Below are 12,500 nucleotides of genomic sequence, written 5' to 3' on the forward strand. Positions count from 1 at the left end.
ACCATGCAGTCTGCATTGATAATCAAGGTGCTTGATTTTATACACCTGTGGAAAGGGACCTGATGAAACCCATGAATTAATTCTACCAAGATGCAACTGTCATCTTTGACATGTAAGACCTACAGTAAGCAATTTGACAAGACAAATTTCATTGAACTACAACTTGTCATTTTTCATTGAAATAGACCTACAGTAAACACCTGGAGTTCTGCCGAGCAAATTATTACATGAAGACCAAGGGTGCCTCTCAATCTCTCTCCTCGGTCCTCCAGGCTCGTTCCCACTGATCTAAAACTAACACTGGATAGACTATCCCATTGTTGCCGCCCCATCATTCTTTATCTAGATCAGTGAGGATGATGAAGGGAGGATGTATATAACACCAATGAGAGGCACCCCAAGTGGATCCCAGTTTCTTTAAGCAGTCCAAATCAATCCAGAACGACTGTAACTCCGTGTTGCACCAGGGAAAATGGCCCTTTTAATACAATTGACTTGACAAGTTACTTCGCATAAATAATGTCTGCTGAGCACTGAAATATGTAAAATAACCATAATGTCGCCTTACTGTAGTCCCGGCCATACAGCACAGAAAAGTCCTCCTGGGTGTGAGCTCCATACAGATCCAGTAGAGGGCGCTGCAATAGTGGGACGCCTGCAGGTGCTTCAGAGGCATGCACTGAAATAGTATCAGTTACCAATGGCAGTTATTACAATGGTATAGTGATATGATTAAAATGCTTACCATATGATATGTAGACTATCATTAAATAGTGGTAAACTTACACAATTAAGTTTTCCCATTTCAAATTGTTGCTTCTACATCAGCAACAATTTGAAATGGGAAATAAACACCATCACATAATCAAAAGGGCATAATAAAGATGACCTCCTTATTCAACAGTTTCATGTGAGCAAACACCTGTTGGTGCATGGCTATAAAGGCATCACAGAGAACATCACCTGTCCAGTTTAGACAGCTTAGTCGTACAGTCACACAACAAGGTAACTAGACAAGCTAACATAATTGGCTGTAATCTCTCGCCAGTCCACTCTCTGTGCTCTGAACATACCTTAAACTTCTTTAACAAATATAATAAATGACCACTCTCATCCAAACCAGCACTTGCTCCGGCTTCTAGAACAGATAGAATAGAATGTCTTTATTTGTCATTGGCACAGTGCACAACAAAGTTGAAGTGCCATCCTCAGTGTAAAGACTTTTATGCACATATATTATGCGAATACCTTATATGTGACTTAGGCATACACATGCTAAAAACAATAATAATAAGAAACACTTAAGACAATAATCACACATACAGTACATATACACATATAGTGTTGCACAGAGCCCCAATTGCAGCAACCTTTCCCTATTAGTGCAAGTCAAAGATTAGGAGTGTTTAGTCTGTTTTCAGCAGTAGAATAGAAACTGTTCTTGAGTCCGCTTGAACTTATTGATCTGTACCATTTGCTTGATTTCAGTAGTTCAAACATATTGTTGCCAGGGTGTCAAGAGGGTGTCTGGTTTCCTAAGACACTGGGAACTGTATAGTTCTTCCAAAGGAGGGGAGGGGGTAACAGACGTTCTTCTGACTGACCTTAATGACCCACACCACACACATACAGTAGGTAGTAGGTGAGGATGCGCTTTATGGAACAGCAATATAAGGCTAACAGCAGTTTTTTGAGGGATGCTGTTCCTCCTAAGGACTCTGAGAGTAAAGTCTCTGCTGGGCCTTCCTCACCAGCACAGCGGTGTTTGCGGCCCAGGTCAGGACATCTGTCATGTGGACTCCCAGTCCGACACCCTTTCCACACAGTCCCCATTATGGTTCTCTGAGTCTGTCTACCTTTAATGGATCAACTGTCCTGCGGGACTGTTGCAATTAATCAATCATTAATCAATCATACGCGGTTAGTCCCATTTCTGAGATCATGCAAGTTATTTCCATGAACATACTTTGGGCTGGAAATTGGTTATACAGTAGATACCTTATTGTCAGTCTCACAACACAGGACAAGGCTATTGGCCTGTAACTCAGTCTCTGCACCGCCACAAGTGAAGCAAATGAAGAAGACAGAAAAAAAACAGAAGAATAATAATGTCAGTTTTCTAAAACAAGAAACTAAATATAAACTACAAAGGGTAGCTAATGCCACACAAACTATTTAAATTACTGCATGCAAAAATGTCCCTCCTCAATTTGCAGTGAGGGTGCTATGTCCTGTACCAGTATAAGGACATAAAAGGACATCACAGGAACAAGAGAAAGAAAGAGAGAGAGAGAGAGAGAGAGAGAGAAAGAGAGAGAGAGTGAGAGAGAGAGAGAGAGTGTGTGTGTGTGTGTGTGTGTGTGTGTGTGTATGTATGTGTGTGTTTATGCAGACACATCAGGACATCCCCACTCACACACACTTGGTGTAATTTCTGAAAACTCTCCACCCCTCTTTTCGATCAGAGAGGTTAATAGCCTAATTCACGGGAAACCATAAACTTGCTCAGACTCAGAAACCCCAGAGACTTATACATTTGTCAATGTCTCGAAACCACTTAGTATTACGAAATCACCCTTGACTCGACCCTTTACCTTGATGATTCATGTGAGAATTGCACATCCTTCGCTGACGAATCAATGTCTAGTCAACCGTTAGGTTGTACTGCCACCCTCTGGTCATATCTGTAATACATTTTCTGGATTTTAAACTGAATTTAGATTGACTTGTTATATGCTCCAAGGAAATTTTTATAATAATTATAAAGTGCTGCATTAGATGAGTTCTTAGGTGCAGAGAACTTAGCTCCAATAACGGCTATTAAATCTCATTAATATTTGGTGACATCCTTATCCTTCAGTGAATAGACAGCCAAGGCACCAACAAAAATGGTGGAGCGTGACTGCACCCATGTGGACGAAGGTATGTACAACACATCCTTGGTAGAAAACTGCCTGAATTTAAGGTAGTCTAGGATTTCTGAGTCTGCGCTGGACTTATCTGAATGAATACCTCTCTCGCTATTCCTGTTATTTAAGTTATCAATTAATATTAATTGATCGCTTGCTCACTGAATTACGCATGATTTGCATAAATTACGCATCATTGCGCACCATTTTCAATTAACAACGTACCCCGCTTGAGAGTTTTCATTATGTGTGTATAGAGTTATCGCTGACTATGAAAAAGAACTGATACCATGAGGAGGCTGACAGAAGAGCGAAACCATCCCACTCATCGTGGTAGTATTGGCACGCTTAAGTCTGTTCCAATTGCTCTGTAATGTTTTATTTTGTTCTTGTACGGTATGTTCCTCTCTCTCTCTCTCTCTCTCTCTCTCTCACACACACACACACACACACACACACACACACACACACACACACACACTGACAAATGTTTTCAAAAACAATGTGAATTGGCCACAGGGAGAGGAGCAAATTGGTTCGTTTGTGAAGGGTCTTCGCTGACTACGGCCCTGTCATATGAAATGTTTCAGCTGCACCGGGTGCACGGGGTAGGGGATCAGATTTTGAGAGGGGCGCCTCCCTGTGCAGTGCATTGGGAAGTAGGCGCAACAGAGCTAGTTCCACCTTAATAACAAGTCTCTGAAACAGACTACTCTATCCAGGCTATCAGCCCCTATTATCCCCGCCGACCAGCGCACACACAGCCACTATGGGATGTCCGCTTTACCCAGTCTGATTTGACAAACCTGGTATAACATAATTATCTCTGTGGTATCTTCGATCTATTCTATCCTATTATCCGTATAACAAATATATTGTGCCCCCCCACAAAATAATAAACACGAGACATATTGAATTGGGACAATCTACGGAAAGACGAGGCAAGAAATGCAAAAGTTTCCGAAGCCCAAAAGTGACACATAAAAGTTAACATTGGGGGAATAAAGAACAGGAGATAATCCCACCCTCTGGCCAGTAGAAGAGAGTTGTGGGTGGGGGGTTGCTCTGTGCGTCCCAGTCCGGTGTGATTGATTTCGTATGGCCAAGTGCCAAGACTGCCGCGTTTGTTGCGCACAAGATCTAGCTGTATGAGATCAAAGGCGGCCGAGAAAAGGGCGGTCCCGGGCGGGGGGATATATAGGAAGCCGGGGTCCGAATTTCTTATAAGGGGAAAAGGAGAGCAGAGAGAAATAGACAGCTGAACCACACTGTCCCGAAAGACAGACTTAAACAGCTGACAAATATTCTAAGGAGATAGAGTTAGAGACGCTCCTAAGAGTTCGGTCTGGAATCTGTAACTTTTGAAAGCGGAGCGAAACTGTTCATTACGTTTTATGTTGCATTTTTATTTATTGCATTCTGAAGCCACGGTCAGCAGTGATATTAAGTTTTGTTTTGCACTGGATTTAGGTGAATTTTAGTGTTTTTCCTCTACTTATTTTTAAGCTAGTTTTGGGCACTCGCTGCACAAGATATTTTTGCAAATAGTTGCAAACTTTACACGGATTTTCGCTGCAACTTTACATTCAGTAAAAGGTTATTTTCCCTTTTTGGGATTCAAGAGGAATATGATGGGGTTTGCGCCTTTGGCTGTGTGTTTGCTGTGTACTATTTGCGTTAGCGCCGGGCGCAACGCGTTTGAGGAGAGTACGGTGGTGCCGGTTCGGCTCGACCCGGATCTAAGTCGGACCCTTAACGCTGAGGCGCAAGAGAAGGAGTCAGAAAAACGCATCTATCGTTTGGACGTGTTTGGCGAGCAGATGGTCTTGGAGCTAGAGCCGGACCACACATTCCTGGCGCCCGGGTTTGTCTTCCATGTGGTGGGTAATCCTGGTTCGACCCCGCAACCGGAGTCTGACAGTGGAGCGGAGGCACGGTGCTTTTTCTCAGGAACGGTCAACGGCGAGGCCAACTCCGCCGCTGCGCTTAACCTGTGCGGAGGACTTCAAGGCGGCTTCTACCTGAACGGCCAAGAGTACTTCATCCGGCCGCTCAATGTCAGTGGAGACACCCAGCCCACAGATGAGGATCTTCACGTTATCCAGCGCCGGAGCAGGGGGTTCGTGGCCGAGGAGGGCAGCTCTAAATGCGGCGTTAACGAGGAGGAGGAACGGGTCAGGGAGAGCCCACAGAAGCATACCGAGAATCTGGACTCAAACTCTGATTCAAAAGGTAAATGCAGTTTATTAAGATGCAGTTAATACCAGATAGAACGTTTTTATTCTGTGACTCAGGTTCGACGAATTAATGTGGAAAAGTAAAGCGAATGACGACAGGCAACTCCAAATGACATCTGGATCTGCTTTTCGTGAAAGTTTCTCTTTTTTGTCCGTTTCCCCTCACGGCATGCACTCATTGACATGGCCTTATCACGTGCTTTTTGACGCATGAAATGAACCTCTAAAGATGTAATATCCCGGAGTATGGCGTATGCGCCGTGCAGAACGCCGACAGCACATATCTGAGCTGTTAAAACTTAAGTTCCTCTGATCACAATTCGAAATGATCGAAAAGTTTGTCAAGACTCCTAAATGTTGCCCAGACATTTGTATACGTCAACTTAACGCTGGCCAGCGCCCTGGGGCTATCAGAACTCGGTAATTCGGTTAGTGATTTTTGGGTTGAGGTCCGGGGAGGGTTAACGGGGAGAGGGTTCAGCTCTCCATCCGTATACGCAGGATCAGGGGGAGGAGAGGTAACAGTGGTAAGGGGCGGGGGTGATCGAAGGGAGGGAGGTCTGGGATTCGTAAAGACGTGTGGAGTCGTCTCCTGGTACCGCACGTTGCGTCTCACAGCCTCCGTCAGACATATTTTGCCAGGGGATTGCGGACAGCCTTTTCCGCCAAATTTCCTACCAGAGAAGGTCAGACAGAAAATGCAGGGTTTTTTTCGAGGAGGCGGGACAGACTGAGGTGCTGAGTCATGTTACGTTTCTCAGCGTAGAAACAACCTGAAACTCAGCCTCAGACTTTCTTTACATTACAAACACTCATTGCTGTGATGAAACACGCATAAATTACATTTATTACGAATGTGATAACAAAATGATTTCTATTTACCATTTTTTTTTATCTAGAAGTTAGTTGATATCTAACCAGACTGCATCTTCTCTTCCCTCTGTCTTTACAGCACACCATCGTTCCCGCCGCTTCGTGTCCACCCCTCGTTATGTCGAAATCATGTTGGTGGCCGACCAGTCCATGGCGGAGTTCCACGGTGCGGGCCTGAAGCCGTACCTCATGACCATCATGGCGGTGGCATCGCGGCTCTATCGCCACCCCACCATCCACAACTCCATCTCTCTGGCCGTAGTGAAGCTTCTCGTGGTGTACGACGAGCAGCACGGACCAGATGTGTCATCCAACGCCGCGCTGACGCTCAGGAACTTCTGCCAGTGGCAACGGCAGCACAACCCGGCCAGTGACCACAACCCAGAGCATTACGACACAGCGGTGCTGTTCACCAGACAGGTAAACATCAGCCATTCTTCCTTCCCTAAACAGACTAAACAGAACCTCGAAATGATAAGATGTGTGAAAGAGTGTTGCTAACGTGTGTTCCGTCTCCTTGGTGCTCCGTAGGACTTGTGTGGCGCTCACTCCTGTGACACTCTTGGTATGGCAGATGTGGGAACTGTGTGTGACCCGGATAGAAGTTGCTCCATTATTGAGGACGATGGACTACAGGCAGCCTTCACTGTGGCACACGAACTCGGTAAGTGACACCTATGCAGACATAACACTGTAATAAACCACATTGTAGCCTCCAAAGCCATTCCAATTAAATTAATTGTGTATAATCTCCATTCCAACACAATTTCTGAATATATTAATAGTACTGACTATAACTAACTGACATTTTTGTCAATGTTCCCCTCTGCAGGTCATGTTTTCAACATGCCCCACGATGATGCCAAACAGTGTGCCAGCGTCAACGGTGACCACTGGAGCTCTCACATGATGGCGTCCACCCTTTCCAACCTGGACCAGCTGCGGCCCTGGTCCCCGTGCAGTGCCCTGATGATCACCTCCTTCCTGGACAATGGCCACGGTCAGTGTCTGCTGGACAAGCCCCAGAAGCCCCAGCAGCTGCCCCAGGCCCTGCCAGGCACCCTGTACGACGCGGACCGCCAGTGCCGCCTGACGTTCGGCGAGGAGTCCCAGCACTGCCCCGACCTGAGCACCACCTGCGCCGCCCTGTGGTGCACGGTCACCACCGCCAACGGCCTGCTGGTGTGCCAGACCAAGAACTTCCCGTGGGCCGACGGCACATCCTGCGGACGCGACAGCTACTGCCTGGCCGGCCAGTGTCTCAGCACGAGCGAAGCAGCCAGACACCAGGTGAGCGTCGATGACGGCCATTTTGTTGTGTTACAGACTCAGTTAGTAGAGTTGGAGAAGTTGTATTGGATCAACTGACTAGTGTTTTAATCATTGACCCTGACTGATCGTTTCTATCTTGTTCTCTCTCTCTCTCAGACTCCAGTCAATGGCGGTTGGGGTACTTGGGGACCCTGGGGCGACTGCTCGCGTACCTGTGGTGGTGGCGTGCAGTACTCCTTCCGCGACTGCGACAGCCCCATCCCCAAAAATGGAGGCAAATACTGTGAAGGCAAAAGGATCCAATATCGTTCTTGCAACACTGAGACCTGCCCTGATACCAATGGTAAGAGATCCTTCAACCATCATTCACATTCACAATCATGTTGATGATAGCAACCTTGAACTCCAGTTAAGCTATACTAAAACTCACTCTTCTTAACATTTTTTTCCTCTTTGTTCTGTTTAGGTTTGACATTCCGTGAAGAGCAGTGTCTCGCCCACAACGACATCTCCTCCCAGGTGTCATTTGGATCGAGTGGAGGAGTTGAATGGGTGCCGAAATATGCCGGAGTGTCACCCAAAGACCGCTGCAAACTGGTCTGCCGGGCCAAGGGAACAGGCTACTTTTTCATCCTGAAACCTAAGGTAGGTTCACTTTGGACCATCTGGTTTCGTTGTTATGCATCTGATACCACCGTCATTAACCACTTGAGCTTGATGATGTGGTCCAGAGAATAACGGTAGCTTCTCTCTATCGTCCCCAGGTGGCTGATGGCACTCCCTGCACCCCGGACTCGACATCGGTGTGCGTGCAAGGCCAGTGTGTCAAGGCAGGCTGCGATCGCATCATCGGCTCCAGCAAGCGTTTTGATAAGTGCGGCGTCTGTGGCGGTGATGGGTCCACGTGCAAGAAGGTGTCTGGTTCTCTGGACCGCGCAAGGTGAGATTGAGTCACTCTCTAGAACCTTCTTGAACCATTCTAGAACTTTCTGAAGGATCTCAATGAGATTATAGCAGTCATTTTATGGTTAAGAGATTTGGCAGACGCCTTTGTTCCAAGTGAATTATTCGATTATTAGAGCTGAAGTAGTTCCACATGCTACTTAACATGCTAATATGTTGTTTTTTTTTGTCTTGTCCAGGCCTGGCTATCAGGATGTGGTGACTATCCCTGCTGGCGCTACTTTGGTGGACGTCAAGCAGCGTAGTCCCGGCAGCCGCGGCAGTGACAACAGCTACCTGGCGGTCAAGCGTCAGGACGGCACCTACCTCCTGAACGGCGACTACAAGCTGACCACGCTGGAGACGGACATTTCCCTGCGGGGTTTGCTGCTGCGCTACAGCGGCTCGTACGCCCCTCTGGAGCGCCTGCGTAGCTTCGCCGCGCTGCCCGAGCCGCTGACCATCCAGGTGCTGTCCGTGGGCGAGTCGCCGAGACCGCGGGTCAAGTACAGCTACTTCACGCCGCGCCCCGCCTCCGCCGGCTCCTCCTCTTCCTCGGGCTCGGGCTCCCAGAACTCCCGGCCGTCCATCAACGCCATCCGGGAGGTGGGCGGCGCCGAGTGGACCCTGCGCGAGTGGGGGCCCTGCTCGCAGACCTGCGGCGGCGGCGGCACGCAGCAGCGCGAGGTGCTCTGCCTGGACGCCCACGGGCGCCAGTCGCGCGACTGCCCCGAGGAGCTCCGGCCGTCCGCCGCCCGCTCCTGCTCCGCCCAGCCCTGCCCGTCCTGGCTGCTGGGCGAGTGGTCCAACTGCTCCAAGACGTGCGGCCGGGGCTTCCGCAAGCGCATGCTGCGCTGCGTGGGGCACGACGGCCGGACACTGCCCAACGACAGCTGCAACGCCAAAGACCGGCCGCGGCCCCTGCTGGACCTGTGCAACCAGAGCGCCTGCTAGGACACCTGGCACCTGGGCCCCCCCCGGTCATTTTCCAACAGCCGCTCCGATAGCCTGAGCCAGTTTTGCCCTAACACTAACGTCTTAGGTTAAGAAACGAATGCAGGCTTTAAAGGGATTCAGTAGAGTCCCCCCCCCCCCCCCACCTCGTTTGGCAATGACTGCAGACCAGCCTTGAGTCCAGTGGTTAAAGAGGCTGTCTTGTTGGCATCCTGGTAATCCTGGCATGGACAAACGCTAAGAGACGCTGCCAGATCTTCACCACACACACACACTTGGCACGGTCAGACTCTCTTTGCCCTCCACCTTTATTCCATGCCATATGGCACAAGGGCACAGATTGGCACAGCATCACCGCAGAGGTGATGGAAATAGGAGCAGCCTGAGGAGCACACCTGTCTGTTTCCTGTGCCAACATCATACATGTGTTAATGTGTGTGTGCGTGTGAGTGTGTGTGTATGTGTTTATGTGTTTATGTGTGTGTGTGTGCTAATGTATGCATGCATGGTCTCATGTGTATGTGTGTAGTCATGTTTATATATTCTGTTCGAGCTGGACTGGACAGACAGATTTATTTTAAATTAGCGCAGAGGAGTTATAGAGAAAGGAGAGAAGGTTACCGAGGGAAATGCAGGAATTCAATCGACAAAAGGACACCTTAAAACAAAGTGAGTATAGAAGTTTGGAATTTGGCTGTACTGGTGTGTCAAATCCTCTCTGGACTTGTCTGAAGACATTCCACAGCAGGCATCTTAGGAGGAGGAGGAGGGGGGAGAGTCAAAGGATGCTATCAATCATTGTACGCATTAAAAGCAACACAACTTGCTGTTTTTCCCCAACCTAATTTCAATTTCAGTACTGCATTGTCAAGCTCTCTGAAGTGTCCATTCCGTTCCTGTTACGCTGCTATTTTAAGAAGAAGAAGAAAAAAAAGTAAATGTTGTTTTTTGTTGTTTAACATTCACAAGCTACCCATCATATTGGAAGAGTCTGGGAGGAAGGGTGCAAAATGACATCCCTCCCATTTCCAAGCCTAGTCTTGCCAGGAGGGAGGAGACATCAGGAGGGGAGGGACATCTACGGGGAGTGAGAAAGACCAAAGATAGTTTTTTTTTTCCAGTGCCTTAGCAGGAGTGTGTAGTACTATTTGTATGTCTGTGTGTGTATGAATGCGGAGATGTACTGAGGGACTTCTCTCCTGTTAATACTTCATAAGTAAGTCTCTCCTACCTTCTAAGAAGGTCTGTGCCTTTGGTTTGTTTTTTTTATTTTTTATTTTTTATTAGGTGTTTTTGTACAGAATATCCAAACATTATTTATTTTTGTACAGCCTGTTTAATATAATCTTGTGGCTTTTTATTATTATTGTATTTTTTATTTGTTATTATTATTGAAATAACAGAAGGGTGTAGAGTCTATAGAGTATTTATACTGTCTGATATATATGGTCTTAGGTTTATGAATAAAGTATCAAATTGACCCATGGACTGTTGTCACGAGTGTTCACTTATTTTTTTTTATCAACTTGTTCCCAATCAGATTTTTATACCACATCATCTAAATGCATTTATAAGATAGATAGATACAGTGAGGAGCATATGTATTTGATACCATGCTAAAACAGGAATATAAAATCATCATTTGACAGTTGATCTTAATGCCTTAATTCAAAAAATGACTAAAAATAAAACCGCCAAGGACACCAATTTTCTTTGTGATTGAAGAATGTATCTTAAATAAATAAATGTTTTCCTTAAATGCTAAGGGAAGGAAGTATTTGACCCCCTATGTAACCCTATGGGAATTTAGCACATAGGATTAACATAGGGTCAGGCAGATTTTTATTTTTTAAAGGCCAGCTATTTCATGGATCCAGGATATTATGCATCCTGTTAAAGTTCCCTTGGCCTTTGGAATTAAAATAGCCCCACATCATCACATACCCTTCACCATAGCTAGAGATTGGCATGGTCCTTTTTCCAAAAAGCCTATTAGCCTATTTGATTTGCATTGAGCTCAATGAGCATCAAACAGGCTAATAGGCCTACTGGAAAAAGACCCATGCCAATCTCTGGATATGGTGAAGGGTATGTGATGATGTGGGGCTATTTTAATTCCAACGGCCAAGGGAACTTTATCAGGATGCATAATATCCTGGATCCATGAAATAGCTGGCCTTTAAAAATAAAAATCTGCCTGCCCCTATGTTAACCCTATGTGCTAAATTCCCATAGGGTTACATAGGGGGTCAAATACTTCCTTCCCCCTAGCATTTAGGAAGAACATTTATTTATTTACGATACGTTCTTCAATCGCAAAGAAAATTGGTGTCCTTAGCGGTTTTATTTTTACTCATTTTTTGAATTAAGGCAATAAGATCAATTGTCAAATGATGATTTTATATTCCTCTTTTTAGGCAACTTTAGCATGGTATCAAATACATTTTCTCCTCACTGTAGATTTTTAAAATGTTCCCTGAGGATAATCACACATCACTCACATCTCCCATAGCAAAAGAAGATAGGTGCAGCTCCACTCATAGCATATAAAAAAAAAAAATACAATCATGAATACATGTGAAAATGCTTAAAAAGTAATAACTATTACCACCACATTAGTTACTATACTGCGGCATGCCGGCCTGCACTGATTTTCTGATCAATGGTGGGAAGAGCAAGAGGCTTCATAGAAATACAGAAGTCCTTGAAGACCTGCCGAGAGCACGACGCTGCATTGTAAGCTGACCGCAGTAACACATTTTCTCCACTGGGTGGTGGGTGTCCAGACCTGCCTGTGGGTTTCCTCCCCTGGGGAGGACCAACAGGAAGTCAGTAATCTGTAATTATGGTTTTAAAAGCCATGGCGATTGGCATAATTGAGTGAAACCATGAGGGCCAGCTTCACAGCAGATGCTCTAAACAATGGTTCCACTCATGAGAGGAATGCTTCACAGACCCTTTACTCACCCACTTCTGCTGACTGAAGATGTTTCACAGACTCCCTCTAACTTACACACACACACACACACACACACACACACACACACACACACACACACACACACATACACAGAGAGAGAGAGAGAGAGAGAGACACACGCATGCGCACGCACGCACACACACACACACACACACACACACACACACAGAGAAAGAGAGAGAAAGAAGGGTGCAGAGAGAGAGAGAGAGAAAGGTTAAAGGTTAGTGAAACAAACAAATCTGATAGTCATTGTTTTTGTAGCTACAGATTGATTATCTCTTTCTGATAAATATCCAATACCAAATACCGCTCATAAGAATATCCTTGGAAGAT

The 12,500-nt window shown here is 46.2% G+C and overlaps 1 protein-coding gene across 1 annotated transcript; it reads left to right on the forward strand.

The window, feature by feature from the left end:
* Positions 1-4,150: 4,150 nt before the first annotated feature.
* On the forward strand, positions 4,151-10,673 carry adamts1 (ADAM metallopeptidase with thrombospondin type 1 motif, 1). Its single transcript, XM_062517803.1, has 8 exons — positions 4,151-5,141; positions 6,099-6,439; positions 6,551-6,683; positions 6,852-7,309; positions 7,448-7,634; positions 7,758-7,936; positions 8,056-8,231; positions 8,434-10,673. The coding sequence occupies exons 1-8, from the start codon at positions 4,538-4,540 to the stop codon at positions 9,185-9,187; spliced, it is 2,832 nt and encodes a 943-aa protein (XP_062373787.1). The 5' UTR covers positions 4,151-4,537; the 3' UTR covers positions 9,188-10,673.
* Positions 10,674-12,500: the final 1,827 nt, after the last annotated feature.

This window comes from Sardina pilchardus, chromosome 17 (genome assembly GCF_963854185.1).
Source record: "Sardina pilchardus chromosome 17, fSarPil1.1, whole genome shotgun sequence".
NCBI lineage: Eukaryota > Metazoa > Chordata > Actinopteri > Clupeiformes > Clupeidae > Sardina > Sardina pilchardus.

Bases quoted from the DNA above. Each gene is read 5' to 3' on its own strand.
- adamts1 (XM_062517803.1), top strand. From the start codon at position 4,538: ATGATGGGGTTTGCGCCTTTGGCTGTGTGTTTGCTGTGTACTATTTGC. The intron at 7,635-7,757 runs GTAAGAGATCCT...TGTTCTGTTTAG, and splicing joins GACCTGCCCTGATACCAATG to GTTTGACATTCCGTGAAGAG. The intron at 7,937-8,055 runs GTAGGTTCACTT...TATCGTCCCCAG, and splicing joins TTTTCATCCTGAAACCTAAG to GTGGCTGATGGCACTCCCTG.